The sequence below is a fragment of the Indicator indicator genome, chromosome 22 (genome assembly GCF_027791375.1).
Source record: "Indicator indicator isolate 239-I01 chromosome 22, UM_Iind_1.1, whole genome shotgun sequence".
Lineage (NCBI taxonomy): Eukaryota > Metazoa > Chordata > Aves > Piciformes > Indicatoridae > Indicator > Indicator indicator.
The window spans coordinates 330,942-351,538 of NC_072031.1; the positions used below are offsets into that span (position 1 = coordinate 330,942).

At 53.1% G+C, this 20,597-nt stretch overlaps 1 protein-coding gene across 1 annotated transcript; it reads left to right on the plus strand.

Annotated features, from left to right (window-relative positions):
• Positions 1-11,837: 11,837 nt before the first annotated feature.
• AMDHD2 (amidohydrolase domain containing 2) lies at positions 11,838-20,254 on the plus strand. Its single transcript, XM_054391209.1, has 11 exons — positions 11,838-11,920; positions 12,393-12,529; positions 13,212-13,351; positions 13,679-13,733; positions 14,768-14,980; positions 16,328-16,416; positions 16,761-16,905; positions 17,642-17,749; positions 19,138-19,206; positions 19,633-19,734; positions 20,166-20,254. Exons 1-11 carry the CDS (start codon positions 11,838-11,840, stop codon positions 20,252-20,254), a joined length of 1,230 nt encoding a protein of 409 aa, XP_054247184.1.
• Positions 20,255-20,597: the final 343 nt, after the last annotated feature.

Consider the following 20,597-nt stretch of genomic DNA (forward strand, 5'->3'; position numbering starts at 1 on the left):
TCTCCCACCACTCTTCTGATGCTGCTGCTGGGGTGGGGTTTGCTGCAGACCCCTGGAAGGACTTGTCAGTGATAAGCTGGGGCTTTGCAGTGTGGACTGGATGCCAGCTGTCCTGCCCAGTGCCCCTGTGGCAGTGCTACCTGGGCAGTTGGGCATTCCACTGCTGGAGATGCTGCAGTGGCTTAGGGCTTGAGAGGAACTTAGGAGGCCAAGCTTCTTGCACAGTGCCAAGATGCATATCCAGTGTGCACAGGTCTTTCCCAGACTCAGAGTGCCTGTTGCCTGGGAGATGCCAGTGAATAATTAATGCTGCCTCCTGCTTTGTGCTGGCTCTTAAATCCTCAGGCTATACTTCAGGCCTCTGCACTAGCCACAGCCTGAAACTTAATCTGCATGTGGCTGGAGCTGGCTGGAAACCTCAGAATAAGACAGTGTCTCTGAGCTCCAGCAGATACCTGCACAGGCTGTAGCTGCTGAGCACTCTGCTTGGCCTGATAAGCCACAGTGTAAGAATCAGCAGGTCCAGATGCCCCTTTGCAGTTACCAGGTGGCCAGATCTTGACAGGGACTGCTCCTCAGGCACCCCTGCCTGGAAAAGCAAACCATTCCTGTCCAGCTCTTGTGCAAGAGACTGACTCATCACCTGGATGTGCTGTGGCTGCATAAAGGTTGCTAAAGGAGGGAGACAGCAGCAGTGTGGGGCAGGCATTGCTGCAAGTGCCAGCCCACATGGCTTGAAGGACAGCTCTGGCAGCTCCTGAGGCCTGCAGCTGACTGGATGTGCCTCTGAGCAACCTGCTCCAGTGTGAGGTGTCCCTGCCTGTGGCAGGGGGTTGGAACTGGATGATCTTTGAGGTCCCTTCCAACCCTGGCAGTTCTGTGATTCTGTGACTCAAGTGGCTCCAGATGAGCTGGGTGTGAATTCCAGATGAGCTGGGCCAGTGAATTCACTGGCCCGGTAGCTTAGCTTAGTGTATGAGCCACACCTGAGGGTCAGCTCAAGGTCTTGCTTAGATGCCCCTTTGTTTAAGTATCAGAGCTAGAAGTCTCAGGAGTGCTGGTGCTTGCTTAGGGTGCAGAAGCTTTCTGCCTTCTCCCAGGCAACCAGCAGCAGAACAAGAGGACACAGTCTCAAGCTGCACAGTGTCCTATTATTCTAGCTCTACATCCTAATTACCCCTATCGTCATTCCAAATTCCATTGCATCCCCTTATTTTTTTCTTATCATTTTATAACTCTCACTTCCATTAATCTTCCAATCGATCCAATTACACTAATCATTCTAACTTTATTTAACACATAATTCCATTAATCACCTATGTTCATTATCACCACACCACATTTTCCCTCTTTATAATTTTATTAACCTTTCATTCTACTCTCCTTTCACCACTTTCCCAACAATTTTCCAACCCAATCATCCTTTCTAACCATAACACTTTTTCTTTACAAAACCTTTATACATTTCTATCAATTCCATTTTTTAAATTCTCAACCCCAAATCATTTTTCTCAACAATCAATTCATACATTCATATATTATCCCATCTTTTATTTTATTCTCCTTTTCTTAATCCCATTTCTTTTTTTCACTCACAACCATTCTTAATAATTCCTCCCTTCATTATATTCATATCTCCCCATTTAATTTTTATTATTCCCATCCCCATTCATTGTTAATTCCATTCATCTCCCAATTTTACACCCCTACCCCCCCACACCCAACACATCAACACACATTTTAACATATCCAACCCATTCATCTTTATAATATTTTGCTCTCACCCCCAACTTCATACTATCCTTTTTCATGTTAATTTTTTCCATTAATTCATTCCCCTTCACCAAATTATTTTTATAAATTATAAATAATCCCCCCCACCCCACACATACCATCCTTTCTAACAACCTCATGTTTCTTTCAATATCTTTTTACTATATCTTTATTCTTCCTTCAACTCAACTTCAACATTTCTACTCGGTTGTTCTTTTCACCTTCTCATCATCCATTTATTTAATGTTTATATTTGTATAATAAAAATTTTATAATCTTGGCATATCCTCCTCTATAATACATCTTCCTCGGTCTTTTACTCAAACTTGCCTTAATTAGATGTGTATATGTTTAGACGGTGGACGGGGCCTGATCGTCGCCCTCATCCTCTCCACAAAGTAAACGCTCACGCTGTATGATGTAAAGAGATGTAACAAACCTGCATTAAAAACAAACGACAACAACAAAAAAAAAAAAAAAAGGAAACAAAAAAACCACCACAAAAGCTCCAGAATGAGAATGGTCTCTCCAATGTGTACAGTCGTCCTGATTTGGTAGTTGATCTCTTGTAAATGCGTTAGTGACTCGTCTGTCCTTGTGTGTACTTCAATATTCAAATTGGATGGGCTGCTCCAAGCCTGCTGCTGCACGGCTTGGGGGAGCCCCTGTGCAATTGCCCCCTTCCTCCCCCTCCCCTACCACCCCACCCATTGCTGTTAGTATTTTATGTATAAATATGAACTAGAAATGTAATTTTTTTTTTTGGTTGGTTTGTTTTTGTTCTTTTTCTCTCTCTCCCTTCACTGGATGTTTATTTATAAAAAACAAAAAAAGACTTGACATGTTCATACATCTTAAGGAGCGAGGGTTTTCAATTTCCCATGCTATATATATTAATCTTATATATATATAGGTAGATTTACACTGTGGGGTCAATTGTTGAAGTGCAGAGAATTCCTTGGATATGTAACTTTGAATCTCCAGATCGCTGTAGTGTCCTGGTATTGGAGTATGAGAATTTTTGTGTTTTATTACAGCAGCTGTCCGAAACACTCCTGTGTTTCAGTAGTGACCGCCAGTGCTCCGGCAGCAGAGTTGTGCACCCACTTCTTGGGGTACAAACTTCTACCATGTTTCCCAATAAAACTTCCTCACTACATTGCTGGCATGAGTCCTCTGCCTCTCACTTTGTGCTTTTTCTGCTTCCTGTAGCAAGAGGAGGGGGGGGAGGTGGTTGAGGTGTGGCCGAGCCACTGTGCTGCTCTCTGCTAAAGCGTTTGTGGAGTCACAGAATGGGTTGGGTTGGAAGGGACCTCAAAAATCATCCAGTTCCAACCCCCTGCCATGGACAGGGACACCTCCCACCGGCCCAGGTTGCTCGAGGCTTCATCCTGGCCTTGAACACCTCCAGGGAGGCAGCATCCACAGCCTGCCCTGGGCAACCTGTTCTCACTGCAAAGAATTTCTTCACAGAATGCTAGGGGTTGGAAGGGACCACAGAACAGCATCCAGTCCAACCCCCTTACCAGAGCAGGATCACCTGGAGTAGGTTGTGCAGGAACACATTCAGTTGGGTTCTTCCTCTTCTCTTTTCTGGCTCAAAGCCATTCCCCTTCTCTTGTCACTGCCAGCCATTGTCCAAAGTCCTTCCCAGCTCTCCTGGAGCCTTTTCAGGTACTGGAAGCCCTAGGGTCTCCTTGGAGCCTTCTCCAGGCTGAACAGCCCCCAGTCTCAGCCTGTCCTTCTTTCTCCTGGGGCTGCTGCTTCCAGCTGGTGACCAGATGTAGTACTGGCAGTGAGCAAGATGCCAGCTGAAGCTCTTGCAGTGCTGTGCTCATCCTGCCCAAGCAGCAGAGCTTGCTCTGGTACCCAGCATTGCTATGTACTGGGCTGCAGCATGGCCTGAGCAGGCAGGCTCAAGGAGCAAGGGTGCAGCTTCAGCCTGTGACAAGGAACAGGAGCTGCTGAAGAGCCTTTGGACAGCTTGTCCTGATGGCTCTGCAGAAAGCGAGCTGCACTGCTGGCAGCAATTGCCTCTGAAGTACCTGAACAATAGCCTCATCAACAAAATGGCTTCGTTCAAGAACTCATTTTTAACTTGTAAGGCAGGAGCATTCCAGCTGAGAAGCTTCTGCTGCAGCATTCCCTGGCTGCAGCCTTCGCTTGCCTGAGGATTTAGGAACATCATAAAGCAGCTCTGAAGCTCATATAGCAAATGGGTCTTGGACCTTTAATGAGAAGCTTGTTCCAAATTGCTTTTGGGAAGCAAATTACCTTGATCCTGGGTGTGTAGTCTGGAGAACAGGTCAAGCTTTCCCTTGTTCAAGCCAATGTTGCCATTACAGATACCTGGTGCTGATCAAACTCTCCTGAGGGGTCTGCATCTGTCAGCACCTCTGCTGTCAGCCTGGCTAGGAATGGAGATGTGGTCTGCATGTGTTCCACTCGTGGACCTTGTGTACACCTGGGCAGCACAAGTCTGGTGTAAGGACCATGAAGAATTATGGCCAGGGCAGAAAGAATTTGCTGGAGCTGTTTGGAGCTGCTAACCTGGCAGGAGCATTCACCAGCTGAAGTCTGGTGGTACCTCATGCACCTTCTGGATCCCTGAACTGGAGCCTCTTCAGAAGATTGACTATGGACCAGTCCTTCTGCCAGGATGGCTTTTCACAGGCTTTGAAGGTGGAGTTTTAACAGTTGCTGAGCACTAAGAATTGTTAACAAATGCATTAATGCTATAGAGCTGCTCTGTTGGCTTTGGGGTGGGCTGAGCAGAAGTGGTGCTTGGGCTGTTTAGAAGTGGAAGTTGATTTAAGGAAAATGATATGTGCTGAGGTGTTGCCTGGGGTGAGGGAAAACTTCCTGACCTGAAATGTATTGATCATTCTTTACTTCAGCAGAAGCAGCAGGCTCTCAGCTTCTAGTTGAGGCTTTACCAGGGCTCCTAACCACAGAAGTGTAGCACTGATGGCAGGGAGTGCCATCTGCTGCTGGGAGGGGGTGAATCATGGATGCAGGCTCTGGGGGAAGCACACCACATGCATCCCATGGGGCTGGTGCCAGCAGCTGTTATGTTGTGCAGCAGGGCAGGAGAAGGGCTTGGCTGAGGCTCCAGATAGGGTCAAGATTTGGTTTCACCCTGCTGAAGGGGAACCTGCTGCCAGCCAGTCTGGTTTTGGCTCCTTCGGGGGAATATTGCACATAAGAGAGCAGCTAAATAACTGGTGGCAGCTCTCAACTGCTCAGGAAGGAAGTGCCACAGTTGAGAGCCCATCAAAGCTTGGTGGCACCTCGCAGAAGGCAGTTACCTAGGCTCAGGATGGCAAGGGATACTTGGTAACCAAATGCAAGCAAAATCCCATCAGTGGCATTTTGGTTCATCAGACCCCTCCTGTTAATACAGAAATCAGAGCACAGAACAAAAGCTGAGGTCGCTGTGCCTGGCTGCTGGAATGCTCTGTGCTGAGCACCTCCAAATACACCGGGAGGAGAATAAACAACCCCAGCATGTTGCCTCAGCCAAGCCTTTTCTGACAGTGATGCTCCAGCTCCTCAGTGATGACTCCCAGGTGAGAACTCTCATTTCAAGTCCTTCACTGATGCTTTGCATCAGCAAATTTCTCAGGTCATTAAGAAAACTGCAGATCCTCTGGTGCCTTCCCTCGGTGTCGGCAGCGTGCCAGATGGGAGTGCAGCCTTGGTGCTGGGTTTGGAAGAGGGGAGCAGGCAGCCCCAGAGCGTGCAGACAGGCTGGGAGAGTGGCTGAGGAGAAGAGGTGGTGCCTGCTGGCACAGGCAGCCCTCTGTAATGTGGCAGCTTGCATGCCTGTGAGTGTGCACTGCAGAGTGAGTCAGCCCTGCAGAGAAGGGAGCAGGGTGGCTCTGCAGCAGCAGCAGCAGCAGCAGCAGCAGCAGCAGCAGCAGCAGCAGCAGCAGAGGGGAGATGTCCATTAGCTAGGTAAGGTTAATGCCTGCTGCCAGAGAGCAGAGCTTGGTGAGCTTTCTTTTCTCTCGTTCTTTCAGACTGGCTTTTTTCTTCCCAGAGGCTGCAGATGTTGGTTTTATTTGGTTGTTTGGTTTGGGGTTTTGTGTTTGTTTGTTTGTTTTCTGTCTGCTCTGTGTTGCAGGAGGATTTTTAAGTAGTAGGATTCTCTCTCTGCTTGCTCAGGGATTGGGTTTCTGTAGGAGACCTGGCCTACAGAGCAGCACAGTAGCCTGGAGAAGCAGATAAAAACCTCATCAAGAGAAACTGATCCCAGAAACAAAGCTGCAGGATTAGAGCAGATCTCATGAAAACAGCTCTCTCAAGAGGGAATTTCTTCACAACAAGAGTGGGGAAACACTGGAACAGGCTGCCCAGGGATGTGGTTGAGGCCCCATCACTGGAGACATTCAAGAGCAGACTTGATGTGGGCCTGGACAGCCTGAAATAGTTGGAGGTGTCCCTGCTGACTGCAGGGGGCTTGGACAAGATGACTTTGGAGGGTCCCTTCCAACCCAATGCAAACTGTGACTCTGTGGCTGTGGGGATGTTGCTTTTCTGGCTCTTGGTGGTTCCATGCAGCCTTACTGTACAGCATCACTCTTCTCAGGTGACAATTACCTCTGTCTCTGACACACAGGAATTGTCACCTCTGCTGTTAGCAGATATTTCTTCTCTACAGGCATTAATCATCCTTTTATCATGACATAATTAAATTAAACTCAGAGTGAGTCTTCCTAAAGCCACTTTATCCTGGAGTGGGAATGTTCTGTTGCAGGGCCAGACCATTGTGTCTCCAAAAGCTCCTCCATTCCTGTTCCTATCAGTCACTAACTAGTGCTGGTCCTTTTCCCTGCAAGCCACACTTCATTTAGCTCCCAAGACAGTCACAGCTTTGCAGCTCATAGCCCCGAGCTTCTGTTGATCTGGTTCCTCCAGCACAGTGCCAGAGTACACAGAATAAAAATCCTCCACCAGCGTGACGGTGTCTGAGCCCCGAGCTTTCCTAGGGGCCAAACTGCAGGGTCCTGAGTGCCTCCCACAAGGGATCTACAGACCAGTGACAGTTCCCACTAACCTGAGAAAGCACCAGCTGGAGAGCAGGATGAGGTTCCTGGAGAATCAGTGGCTTGCATTTGCCATCTTCCTTTTGATGAGGGACGAGATGCCTTCACCACAGAATCACAGAATTATTGAGGCTGCAAAAGACCTTTGAGATCATCCAGTCCAGCCTATAACCTAACACCACCACATCAGCTGAACCATGCCACCAAGTGCCACATCCAAGCTTTTCTTAAGGACCTCCAGTGATGGTGACTCCACCACCTCCCTGGGCAGTCCATCCCAGGGCCTAATTCCCCTTTCTGGGAGGAATTGCTTCCTAATATCCAACCTAATCCTCTCCTGGCACAGCTTCACACCTGCCCTTTTGTCCTGTCATGAGTTGCCTGGGAGAAGAGCCTGACCCCCACCTGACTACAACTTCATTTAGGTAGTTGTACAGAGTGATAAGGTCTCCTCTAAGTCTCCTCTCCTCCAGGCTGAACACCCCCAGCTCCCTCAGCCTTTCCTCACACAACTTTCCCTCACCAGTCTGGTCACTCTCCTCTGGTCTTGCTCCAGCACCTCAATATCCTTCCTGAAGAGAGAGGCCCAGGCTGAAGCCCTGGTTCTTCTGGGTTTACCAAGGGGATGCTGGTGGACCCTGGACCCTTTTTGACACTTTTGAACTGACCTGTCCTTGCACCATCTGTGCTTTCCTCCTTTACCTTTGGGAGAGGGTAAAGGGGTGGCTTCAAGTGGCACAGAACCTGCACCTAATGGCTTTGTCTCCCTAAAGTAGACATTCCTAAGATGAGCAGCACAGTCTCAGCTCAAAGCTGTAAAAGGGCTTCTTGGCTCCTGTGTATATTAGGGCACTTCTCTTTGCAAATCACAGAATTGTCAGGGTCGGGAGGGACCTCAAGGCTCAGCCAGTTCCAACCCCCCTGCCATGGCTAGGGACACCTCACACCACAGCAGGTTGCTCACAGCCACATCCAGCCTGGCTGCAAAACCTCCAGGGGTGAGGCTTCCACCACCTCCCTGGGCAACCTGTGCCAGTCTCTCACCACCCTCATGGGGAACAACTTCTTCCTAACCTCCAATCTGAATCTACCCATTTCTAGTTTTGCTAATTCCTCCCAGTCCTGTAACTACCCCACACCCTAAAAAGTCCCTCCCAGCTTTCTTGTAGTCCCCTGTGCCCCTCTGTGTCTTGTATTCCCTCTGTGTCCCTGGAGTTGTTTAAGAAGAGACTGGATGAGGCACTGAGTGTCAGGGTCTAGTTGATTAGTTAGGGTTAGGTGATCAGTTGGACTTGATGATCTTGGAGGTCTCTTCCAGCCTGGTTGATTCTGGGATTCTGTGATCCTGTTTCCCCTTCAGATACTGGAAGGTCTTTTCAGAGCCTTCTCCTCTCCAGACTGCACAACCCCAACTCTCTCAGTCTGTCTTCACAGCAGAGCAGCTCCAGCCCTCTGCTCATCCTTGTGGCTCTTCTCTGGACACCTTCCAGCACCTCCAGATCCTTCTTGCAATAGGGGCTCCAGAACTGGATGCAGTACTCCAGGTGGGGTCTCACCAGAGTGGATAAATGCAGATGAAAAATGAGCAGCCAGGACTGCATCTCTCCAGGCACTTCTCTGGCAGCAGTGCAAGCCCAGGAGCTCCCTCCAGACACCTGGACCTTCTTTTGCATCTGCAGCACGCACTCCTCTCTCCCAGGTGTCCTGCTACAACTTCTCATGCCACCAGGCACTGAGTCTAATTTGGGAACTGAGCAGGTTAAATATAGCTCAAGCTGAAGAGGGGATAAAAAAATAAAAGTGTTGGCTGAAGAAAATGCAAAATGAACCTCCAGCTTGTGATTCCCCCAGCCTGTTACTGGGGCAGCAGAGAGAGAGCTTGTAGATAGCAGAGGGTCTGCAATTAATTAGTGGGGAGGCAGCACAGGGTTAATCTAATGCTGAGAAGGAGGATAGGGATAAGACATAAGCTGGACAGCTAGGTGACATCAGGCTGGGCATGGCTGAGGCTCATTCCCATGCCTTCCCCCTCAGTACAGGCTGTTCTGTTCTCCCCAGCAGTGCCGAGGGAGGGCTGGGCCAGGTTCCAGCACTGATTCACTGCTTCACTTTGGAACTCCCTGCCTGGAGAGCTACTGGAGCTGTGTGGATGGAAGCTTGGTGAAGCTCTGTCACCATTCTGTGGAGCTCAAAGTTGCCTTGAGCAACCTGGGCTGGTGGGAGGTGTCCCTGTCCATGGCAGGGGGGGTTGGAAGTGGCTGATCTTTAAGGTTCCTTCCAACCCAACCCATTCTGTGCTTCTAACTTTAACCGTGGTTGGTCTGTCTATAAGCACTCAGTGTTTGCATTCACTTAGCTGCCTCTGCCCCTGCCAAGAGAAGTTATGTCACGAGTCTGATGGCTTCTACATTCCTATGGAAGTCCCTCTTTTGGCCAGGGGCAGTCTGGGGGCTGTATATATGCCTTTTGACATCTGAATTCAGTGTAGCAGCTTGGAAGGGCACTTCTCTCAAATAAGCAGGCCTGGGATCTGCTTTTAGGATTCATTTTCTCATCTTCTGGTTTGGGATCTCCTTGTCCTGAAGCCACAAACCATTCCCACCAGCATGTTGCTGGGTGCCCTAGATGAGGCCCTAATTTCAGCCACAATGAGGAAAACCTGCCTGAAGCCATTCTTGGCCTCAAATTCCCAAGCCAGTGCTGCACATAGTTTTCTTGGCCTCAGTGAGCATCATTCCCAGCTCCCTGTTTTCAGGAGCCTTTACTGGCATCCTGCTGAGAGTGAGAGGCAGCTCTGTTGTGTGGACAACCACTGACATCATGGAATGCTAAGTGCAGCAGAAAACCTCATTAGAATTGAAGTCCTGGCCAGCCAGGGCTGTTATTTTCCTGCACAATCACACTGCCCATCGTTTATCTTTCCTCAGTGTGATTCACCAGCAGAGAGCTCACATCAGCACCCTGCCTAGGATGAGACTCTCCACTCCTTCTGCTATATTCCTGGCACCAAATGGGATACATACATCAGTGAGTGCTGTGGGGAGTCTATCAGAGAGTGCTGGAGGACTGCACAGCAGTCCCTGAGGAGCAAAGGGGAGGGAGGGGAAGTGGAAGCTCGTGCCAGCAGACAGCTGAGGATGTGGCTTTCATTTCAACAACGCCTTTAAGGTTTTTGGGATGGGACATTGTCATCCATCTGGCCACAGAGACTGCAGACATAAGGACCTCTGATGGTCTGCTGAAGAGGAAAGACAGAGGGCTGGCTGCAGAGCACAGAACAAGCTTTGTGTCTCCTCTCCCAGGCTGCTGCTGACTTGTCAAATGCCCTTAGAAGTTTGTCTACAGCAATGCTGTCAGTTGGGAAAGCAACACTCACAAGATGCTTTACCTGCCCAGGCTGCAGTTAAGTCTCTGGAGCTGAGACTGGGAAAAGAGGTGGGGGTTCCAGAAACCTTGCTGGGCCTGAGCCAACTCTTCACAGGTCCCTGTCTGTGCTGAGGACTCCAGAGCTGCCCCAGCACTGCAGGGGAGGTCTCAGCAGAGCAGAGAGGCAGAATCCCCTCCCTGCCCCTGCTGCTCACGCTGCTGGGGATCAGCCCAGGACAGGCTGGGGCTGGGCTGCGCTGGCAGCGCTCGGTGCCAGCTCATGGCCAGCTGTGCACCCCCAAGTGCTGCTCCACAGGGCTCATCTCAGGCTGAGCAGCAGCGACCCTGTGAAAGTAAAGGTGGCTTGAGCTTCTCTGGTCTGTGCGGGGGCTGAGTGGCGGTTCTTGGGGGCTGATGCTGTGGACCACATGCCTTGAGGAGCTCCAGTTTGGAGTCAGTGGTGACAGCAGAGACAGCGGAAAAGGATTCTGCTTCTAACATTTCTCGTCAGAGCACAGAGCAAAAGGCAGCAGGAGCTGTGTGCAGGCTGGCAAGAGGAAGGTTTCAGGAGGCGGCTGTGCCCAGCAGGCGCTGACAGCCGGCCGGTCACTGCAGCAGCTCTTCCCCAGCCCACTCCAGCTTCCCTGAGCTGCCTGGGTCTGGAATCCCCCTGGCTACGACGGGACACCTTAGCACACACGTCGCTCCCCACTGGAATCAGCTCTTTCGCCAGCTCCGCGTTACCCGCTGCCGCCAGCCCCTTGCCAGCTCCCGCAGGGATCGTTTCTGATGTCTAATGCTCCGGACACAGAGGGAATCCCCTGCGCCGCTCGCTGCCAGGAGGGAGGAGGGCGGCGAGGGCCGAGCACAGCTGCGGAATGAAGCTCCTCTCCCGCCGCTTCTCCCTGAGCGCTAGGCTCCAGCGCAGGGCGGCAGCCGCGGCAGGGTCCGCCCGCTCCCTTCTGCCACCGCCGACCTCCCCATGATGGCGGCGCCGAGGAGGATGGTCACGTGCGGGGCGGAGGCTCGCGGCGCGTCAGCTGACCGGATCACGTGACCGGGAGCGGCGGAGCCCTGGGTCCGGCCCCGCCCTGCCCGTCCCGGGCCCCGCCGCTGTTCTGCCCCTGCCTGTCCCGGCTCCCGCCGCTGATTCTGCCCCTGCCTGTCCCGGGCCCCGCCGCTGATTCTGCCCCTGCCTGTCCCGGGCCCCGCCGCTGTTCTGCCTCTGCCTGTCCCGGCTCCCGCCGCTGTTCTGCCCCTGCCTGTCCCGGGCCCCGCCGCTGATTCTGCCCCTGCCTGTCCCGGGCCCCGCCGCTGTTCTGCCCCTGCCCGTCCCGGGCCTTGCCGTTGCCCTGCCAAGCGGGGGAGCTGCACTGGGCCCGGTCTGGAGCGGGTCCCGCGGCGGGACTTGGCCGCACAGCCCGGCCAAGAGCAGCCGGTGAAGAGCAGGCTCCAGAAGGGGCGGGAGCTTACCCACCGCCTACCGCTGGGGCGGTGCTCCGTCCTCTCCGCCCCTCACTGGCTCCCCGTTCCCGCGGGAGACGCTCGCACCGGAGCCGCGGCCGAGGCCCGCGCCGCCATCCCTGGTCCCCGCCCCTACTCCTGGTCACCGGAAGGGTTCCCCGTTCCCGCCGGCTCCACAGCCCTACGATGCCGTCCAACAAATCCGTTTCGGACGCGCCCATCATCCAGTTCACGAACTGCCGCATCCTGAGGAGCCACCAGCTCCAGAGGTGAGGGCTGCCGGGGTGCCGGGAGGCTGCCGGGGGGTGCCAGAGCTCACGGCCGGGCTGCAGAGCTGACCTGGAACCTGCAGCACCGGAGGGACTATCCCCAGGTCACCCAGTGGAGCTGTCGGCTCTGCCCCCTGCTCTCCCGCAGTCCATCGTCCCCAGCTGATGTCTGGAGCTGTGGCGTGCACGTTGTACGGCCCCTTTCAGCTCCCCTCTCTTTTGTTTTGCCTCCTCTGCAGCCCTGTCCCCGTTGGCCATCGCGTTTGACAGGCAGCCCATGAGTTCAGTAAAGCCGGAGGCCAGGCAGAGAGAGGGTTGCCAGTTGTGTCCCTGCAGCTTTGCCCTAGCAGACATCAAAAAGCCCACGGCAGAGCATGCCAGTGGGGTCTGCTCTGACTGAGGCCACCTCTGGCCACCTGCTCCCACAGATAGCACAAGAGCTTGGTGTGTGTGTGTGTGACTGTCCCTTCAGGGAGGACCTGTGGGTGCGAGAAGGGAAGATCCTCAACCCAGAGAAACTCTTCTTTGATGAGAAGGGCTCTGCTGACATCCAAGTGGACTGCAAGGACAGCATCATCGCCCCGGGCTTCATCGACGTCCAGATCAATGGTATGGTGAAACCACGGGAGGGTGGGGGTCCTGGGTTTGCCCATCAGGGACCTTCAGACACTTCTGTGTGCATACTGCCCATAACCAAGTGTGTTTCAGCTGCTCGAGGGTGATGTGAGTCACCAAAGTAATGATAAAGAATTATCTTTGCTCTCGGTTGCTGCTGTCACATAATGGATCCCCTTTGGCTTTGTTGGGTTTTCAGCTCAACATCCCTCTTAACCTCATTTTTATCAACGGGGTTTTTTTTTTATCCTGGATGTCTGCCCTGCCCTTTCCAGAATGAGGGAGGACAGAGCAAGATTTCTCAAGGGAAAAAAGCTGCAGAAGCCCTCTCCTGAGGGTCATGAGGGGCTTGTTCTATGGTAGCTCATGTTGGGAGTCAGATCTTTTCTCCAGTCAGCAATCCTCACATTTGGCCCTGCATCAAAACAAAAGGTTGGTGCTTCTGAAGTGCTGGGATGCTGTGGGGGAAAACACTTGAGGAGGAGAGCATTGGTTGGATTTGTACTTGCAAAGCCTCACGAATGAAGGACAGAAGTGCTGATGGAGCCCTTTGCTTCTGCTCAGTGCCGCACGAGTGGCTTGCTCTGGTTGTGCAAAATGTTTCATTGGTGCCTTCAGGTGGGAAAATATCCACTGGGGAAGCTGCAGTTTCATCTCTGTTCTGTTTATGGTGCAGGAGGCTTTGGGGTGGACTTCTCCCTGGCTACACATGACTTCAAATCAGGGCTTGACCTGGTCAGTCAGAAAATCCTCTCCCATGGAGTGACCTCTTTCTGTCCCACCCTGGTGACCTCTCCTCCATCTGTGTACCACCAGGTAAGTGACTTTCTGCCTCTCTCATCTGCAGGGCGACAAAGGGCTGCAGTTGGTACCAGGAGGTGAGAGGGCCAAGGCTGGTTCTGCCTGGGCAGAAAAGCCATGGGTGTGAGGAGCTGGATTTCCTGCCCTTAACCTTTAGCCTGAGGAGACAGCAATGTCTGCCAGGCCAGCTGTGCATAGTGGGGCTTGCAGCTGGCTGCTTCTTTGTGAGCTATGTTTGGCTGATGGTCCCAAGTGGTCCAGCCACAAAGCTCTCTTGCAACCTGAGGTCTGGGTTTGTTTTGGCAGGCTGGGGTGCCATGTCTGATGAACCCCTGTCTCTAGGTTCTCCCTCAGATCAGCATAAGAAATGGTGGAGCTCATGGAGCAGGTATCCTGGGTAAGTGGGCTTGTCCCTTGCTATCTCCTCTGGTGCTACTCTAGGTAAGCACTTATGTACTTGTGTTGTTCATTAAGAAGAAAAAAGCTACTGTAGAGACAGGACATATTGGGGCTGCAGCTCTCTGGTTGGGAGGAATGCATGTGCTCCTGTGGCCAAGAAGGCCAATGCCATTCTGGGGTGGATTAGAAGGGCTGTGGTGAATAGGTCAAGAGGAGTTCTCCTTTCCCCTCTGCTCTGTCCTGCTGAGGCCACATCTGGAATATTGTGTCCAGTTCTGGGCCCCTCAGATCCAGAAGGACCTCAGGGAACTGCTTGAGAGACTCCAGCACAGAGCCACAAAAATGATGAAGGGAGTGGAACATCTTCCTTATGAGGAGAGACTTGGGGAGCTGAGGGCTCTGTAGCTTGGAGAGGAGGAGACTGAAAGGTGACCTCATTGCTGTTGATAAAGATGTGCAGGGTGAGTGCCAAGAGGATGGAGCCAGGCTCTGCTGGGTGATGCCCAATGCCAGTACAAGGGGCAGTGGTGGAAGTTGAGGCATAGGAAGTTCCATGGAAACAGGAGGAAACTTTATTTCCACTGTGAGGGTGACAGAAGACTGGAACAGGCTTCCCAGGGGGATTGTGGAGTCTCCCTCTCTGGAGATACTCAAAACCCATCTGGATGTGTTCCTGTGTGACCTGGTATAGGTGATCCTGCTCTGGCAGGGGGGTTGGACTGGATGATCTACAGAGGTCCTTTCCAGCCCCTAACATTCTGTGAGAGGTGGCACAGGCCTGCTTTCTCCCCCAGCCTCTGCCTGGCCTTTGCCATGGCCTCTGCCATCCTACACACACTGCTCCAGCTCCATTTCCACAGGATGGTGGCAGTGGCCTGGCTTGGCCAGTTGCCAGCACTGTGTCTTTGGCTGTGCTGAGCCCAAAGTTGCCTGAGCCTGCAGGAGAATGGCAAGAGCAGGGTGGACACAGCAGGTTTCTTGGTCCTTGGTGGGGAGAGGGAGGGTGATGGCTTTGTGCTCCTGTTTGAGCAGGGGCCCACCTGGAGGGACCATTCATCAGCAAGGAGAAGAAAGGGGCACACCCAGAGCACTGCCTCCGCACCTTCGAGGAAGGAGCCTTCCAGGACCTGCTGGCCACCTACGGGTCCCTGGAGCGTGTCAGGATAGTGACCCTGGCCCCAGAGATGAAGAGGAGCAATGAGGTCATCCAGGAGCTCACCAAGCAGGGCATCTGTGTCTCGCTGGGTAAGGGCTGGGGCAGGGCAGGCTGAGGGTGGCTTCATCACCCTGTGCCACACAGGCCAGGTGGCCTCCCTCTCAGGCCTGCAGCGTCTCTGCTGGTGCCTCTGTGTGACTGGCAAGGGTGGGATTTTCTTTTGCCTGGCCTGTGTGGAGGTGACAGACCTGTGGCAAATGGGGACCTTGCTTGGTGCTGTGAATCTGTCACCCTTCAGCAGTAAGGGCCAAGCACCACCTTGACTGAGGAGCCCCTGCTCTTTAACAGAAGGCAGCATCTGCTACTGCTCAAATACAGGGAGGAATCAAAGTCTTACTTGAGTAAAGGTGTAACTGAGGGTTGATGACAGGGAAAGATTCAAACTCTGAAGGTCAGCTGGTTAAGGCCTTACTTGAGAGGTGAAGTCATTTTCCAAAGGTTACTGCTGAGTTTTGATAACTATTTTGCAGCAGGAAGTGCTGCACAAGACTTCCCCTTCCAGTGTCCTGCTGCCCACTGACTTAAAGCTTGCTGCACTTTTTTTGTCCTTTGCTTTACAAAATCTTTTTGCCCAGATCATTGAAGAAATCCTTTTTTTGTTGTTGTTTTTGTTTTTTTTTTAAGGGAGGAGTTACTAAGGATGAAATTAAAGCATGAGAAAGGCATCCATATAGCAGGGCATGTCTTACCTCACAGCCACACACAGCCAAGAGCAACAGGGAGGCAGGGTTTGCCCACAGAGCACTACAGCTGCTCTCTGTGTTGGGGAAACAGTTCTCTCTCTAGATAGTTTTATCTCCATATTTTTTTTCTGGCAAAGTCCCCACTGCCTCTGCTCCCTCAGCATCTCTGTGAAGTCTTTAAATGTGAGGACAGCAGAAGGGCATGCTCTTGGACCTCTCACCCAGCCTGCAGGCAGCTCTCAGTGAGCAAGGCAGCATTTGTGATGGTTGTGATGGGAGCATTGAACTTGTTCAGGTGAAGGCCCCCCTGCCACAGTCCCCCCCTGCTCATATCCAGACACCTCTGTGCCGAGGCTGACATCTCAGGGGACAGCATCAGAGTAGAGTCCTAGCGATGGAGCACCTTTGTCCCTGTAGGGAAATAAATGGAATCACAGAATCAGCCAGGTTGGAAAAGACCTCAGAGATCATCAAGTCCAACCCATTACCCAATACCTAACACCTAACACCTCCTGACATCTAAACCATGGCTCCAAGGGACACATCCAAGCTTTTTTTGAACACCTCCAGGGACGGTGACTCCACCACCTCCCTGGGCAGCACATCCCACTGGCCAGTTACTCTTTCTGTGAAGAACTTTCTCCTCATCTGGAGAGATGGGCAGGAAAATCAGGCGTTGGTCTTTCTTCCCAGGCCACTCGGTGGCTAACCTCTGCCAGGCTGAGGAGGCTGTGCAGCACGGCGCCACCTTCATCACTCACCTCTTCAATGCCATGTTGCCGGTGAGTAGCCCAGGGCTGCTGCCCTGCACTGGGATTGCTCCTGGGGCTTCCCCCACTGCTGCCCTCAGATACATATATCCCCCAGCTTGTCCCATACCAGCCTTGCAGTGAGATTTCAGCACTGAGCCTCTGGTTTCATGTTTCTGCTGCTGGGTCTCCGGGAGAGTGAAGGCTGTGGTAGACTCCTGAAGTTGAAGGAGATGCCTGGAGTTGCCTGGTACAGGACAGGGTGCCCAGCTGCCAGGCACTGCTTGATAGAGATGGCAGCTGTGTGCCCTGAGGAAGGGGCTCAGCCCACCAGCCCTGGTGGTGCTGCACAGCTTGTGCTCTCCTCCCTCGGGCAGTTCCACCATCGTGACCCCGGGATCGTGGGGCTGCTGACAAGCGACAGGATTCCCGCTGGGCGGAGAGTCTTCTACGGCATGATCTCGGATGGCATCCACACCAACCCTGCTGCCCTGCGCATCGCCCACCGAGCCCACCCCAAAGGTGAGCCAGGCCGGGCCCACGCAGTGCCACCGGCTGGCCCCTCTCCCACAGCTGCTGTGGCACGCTGCCCTTGCTGCTGGAAGAGCTGACAGCCACGCCTGCTGATCCACCAGCCCTCCTGCTTTGACCTGCTGTGGCTAGAGACACCTTGGCCCCTCTCAGGGAGGGTCGCTGTGGTGCAGCTCTGAGAGCTGCAGGCAGCTTATCTCCAGTTCTCCAGGCTTCCCAGTTTAGAACAGACAGGGACCTGCTGGAGGGGGTCCAGCGGAGGGCTACGAGGATGATGAGGGGACTGGAGCACTGCTGGATGAGGAGAGGCTGAGAGACCTGGGGCTTTTTAGTCTGGAAAAGAGAAGACTTAGAGGGGATTTAATAAATGTTTATAAATATCTGAGGGCTGGGGGTCAGGAGGGAGGGGACAGGCTCTGCTCACTTGCTCCCTGTGATAGGACAAGGAGCAATGGATGTAAGCTGCAGCACGGGAGGTTCCACCTCAACACAAGGGGGAGCTTCTTTACCATAAGGCTCACAGAGCACTGGAACAGGCTGCCGAGAAAGGTTGTGGAGTCTCCTTCTCTGGAGACTTTCAAGGCCTGTCTGGATGCATTCCTGTGTGACGTGAGCTAGATTGTATGGTCCTGCTCTGGCAGGGGGGTTGGACTTCATGATGGATTTGGGTCCCTTCCAACCCCTGTGATCTCAGAGCTGAGGCAGCCTCTTTCTTTGTGTTCCTCAGGCCTGGTGCTGGTGACAGATGCAATCGCTGGCATGGGGCTGGCACCAGGGCGGCACACACTGGGTCAGCAGGTGGTGGAGATCGACGGGCTGAACACCTACATTGCAGGCAAGTGCCTCTTGCTGAAGAGCTGGGGACAGTGCTGCCACTTGGCCCTGTGCCTGGAGAGCTTGGCACACCTTGCAGTGCGTGCCAGTGTGAGGCAGTGCTTGGGCCATGCTCGGGAGTTTTGGTGCTTGGTGACTCTGCAGTGACTTGGGGCACCTTGTAAAGAGGGGAAGTACCCCATCTGCATGGAGTGAGGAGGAGGAAGGGGAAGTACCCCATCTGCATGGAGTGAGGAGGAGGGAGGGGAAGTACCCCATCTTCATGGAGTGAGGAGAGGGAGGGGAAGTAACCCATCTTCATGGAGTGAGGAGAGGGAGGGGAAGTACCCCATCTGCATGGAGTGAGGAGGAGGGAGGGGAAGTACCCCATCTTCATGGAGTGAGGAGAGGGAGAGGAAGTACCCCATCTGCATGGAGTGAGGAGGAGGAGGGGAAGTACCCCATCTTCATGGAGTGAGAAGAGGGAGAGGAAGTACCCCATCTGCATGGAGTGAGGAGGAGGAGGGGAAGTACCCCATCTTCATGGAGTGAGGAGGGATCTGTCAGTCTGCTGCTGCCTGCAGCATGTTTGAATGCCTCCAGTGTCAGGGATGACAGAGGTTCCAGCGGGGTCAGAGAAGTCCTACAGATACATATTGTCCCTTGTCTTTACTACAATACTACCACTTCTTACTACATTCCTTAAGCTGCAAGCAGTTGGAGACTGGGAAGGTATCTCACAGAAGGATCAGGGAAGGTGTTTCAGAGAATCATAGAATCATAGAATCAAGAAGGCTGGAAGAGACCTCAAAGATCATCGAGTCCAACCTGTCACCCTAAACCTCATGACTATCTAAGCCATGGCACCAAGTGCCATGTCCAATCCCCTCTTGAACACCTCCAGGGATGGTGACTCCACCACCTCCCTGGGCAGCACATTCCAATGGCCAACTACTCTCTCTGTGAAGAACTTTCTCCTCACCTCCAGCCTAAACTTTCCCCTGCACAGCTTGAGACTGTGTCCTCTTGTTCTGGTGCTGGTTGCCTGGGAGAAGAGACCAACCCCCACCTGGCTACAACCTCCCTTCAGGCAGTTGTAGACAGCAATGAGAAGGGTCATTCAGTTCCCTTCTCCTGTCTCTGGCAGCAGGTGGCCTGCATTGTGAGCTAGTCTCACCCAGTCCAACTGGTCTTGCAGTGGAGCTGCAGGGTGACATCTCGGTACCTGTTCCTGTGCTGCCAGCACAGAGTTGTCCTTGCCTCATTCTGTCACTTGCAGCAATGGCTGCAGGCCCTACAGCTTGCTCCAGGGTTTCTACCCTTTCTGGACAGGTTCTGCTTTCCCACCACCCCACTTCTCCTTGCCATGAGCTGTGGGACCTGCTCAGTGTCACCCTGTTCCTCTCCCAGGCACAAAGACGCTGAGCGGCAGCGTGGCCACCATGGACACCTGTGTGCGGCACTTCCAGGAGGCCACAGGTGAGTGACCTCTGCCCACAACCTGACACAGTAAGAGGTCTCACTCCTGCCAGCAGTGTCCACTCCACCAAGGAACATCCCCCTCTCACCTTAGACATGATCGGAAGGACTGGGATCTGTGGCACTGGCTTCAGATGAGGACTTTTCTGAGGGGAGGTTTCATTTTAGCCTATAGTACTAACAAGAGGTGAACTCTCCTGCTCCTTTTTCACAAAGATGAATGATTTTCCCCTCCCCAGACCCTAGGTGTTCAGGTCTCCTCTTCCCACTGCCTCCATAGGGATGTTTCCCCTCCATCTGGCTGTGGTGAGGGTGTTGCAGCTCAGGTCCCAGCCAGGGTAACAGTTGCCTTAGCCAGAGGGGTTTGGGCTACTCTGGCAGTGGGGGCTGTTGCTGCCCTAACATCTTTCCCCTTCTCTGTCCAAGGGTGCTCAGTGGAGACCGCCTTGGAGGCAGCATCTCTGCATCCTGCCCAGCTCCTGGGGATTGAACACAAAAAGGGGACACTAAATTATGACTCCGATGCAGGTACTGGCATGGGGTCAATGGTGTGAGGGCTCCTGGGTGCTGGAGCAAAGCAGAGGCTGCTGGTATGGGAACAGCAGGGACTGGTGTGGGGACAGTGGTGTGAGGGCTTCTGGGTGCTGGAGCAAAGCAGGGGCTGCTATGAATGCAAGCTGTAGGGAGTCTTGCTTTGCCTGGGTTTGTTCTGGGCTTTTGCTCCAGTGGTTTCTTTACCTTGGATGCTGGTGGTGGTTTGTGAGCCCTTTGGAGGGACCTCCCACACCTCAGCCAAGCACCTGCTGCTGCGCTGCTCTTCCTGGGGTGGGGGGAAGCTCTTCCCTAAGAAGCCTAGCTCTTCCCAGCTGCAGTTCCCCACCAAGCCCAGCTCTTCTCAGACAGCTTGAGCTGCTCAGTTTCTCTTGACAGCTGCTTCCTTTCTCTCTTGTCCACTGCAGATTTCCTAATGCTGACTGACAGCCTGTACGTGCAGGCCACGTACATCGCGGGCGAGGAAGTCTGGCGGCAGGAGGCGTTGGGCATGTGACACTGGGCTGTGCTGGTGCCACCGAGGCTCTCTGGCACTGTGGTTAGCAGCTTTGGTAACCACTCCACTTCTCTTCTTTCTTTTTGTTTATGGTTTTTTTTCTTTTGAATTCCTTCCTGCAGCTCCTTTAAAGGAGCCTCATACCAAAGAGCTGCATTTCCCAGCACATCCACTGCTTCCAGTTACAGCCATGCCTTCTGGTGCTCGGTCGGTGGCATGGGGCAAGCAGGCAGATCTGTGCTGAGGGGGAGCTGTCAGTCCTTGCAGGGACCTGAAGGACTGCACAGTGTCCTGCATGGAGTCCCCAGTGTCCACCCGACAGTGGTGTGAGGCTGTGCCAGCT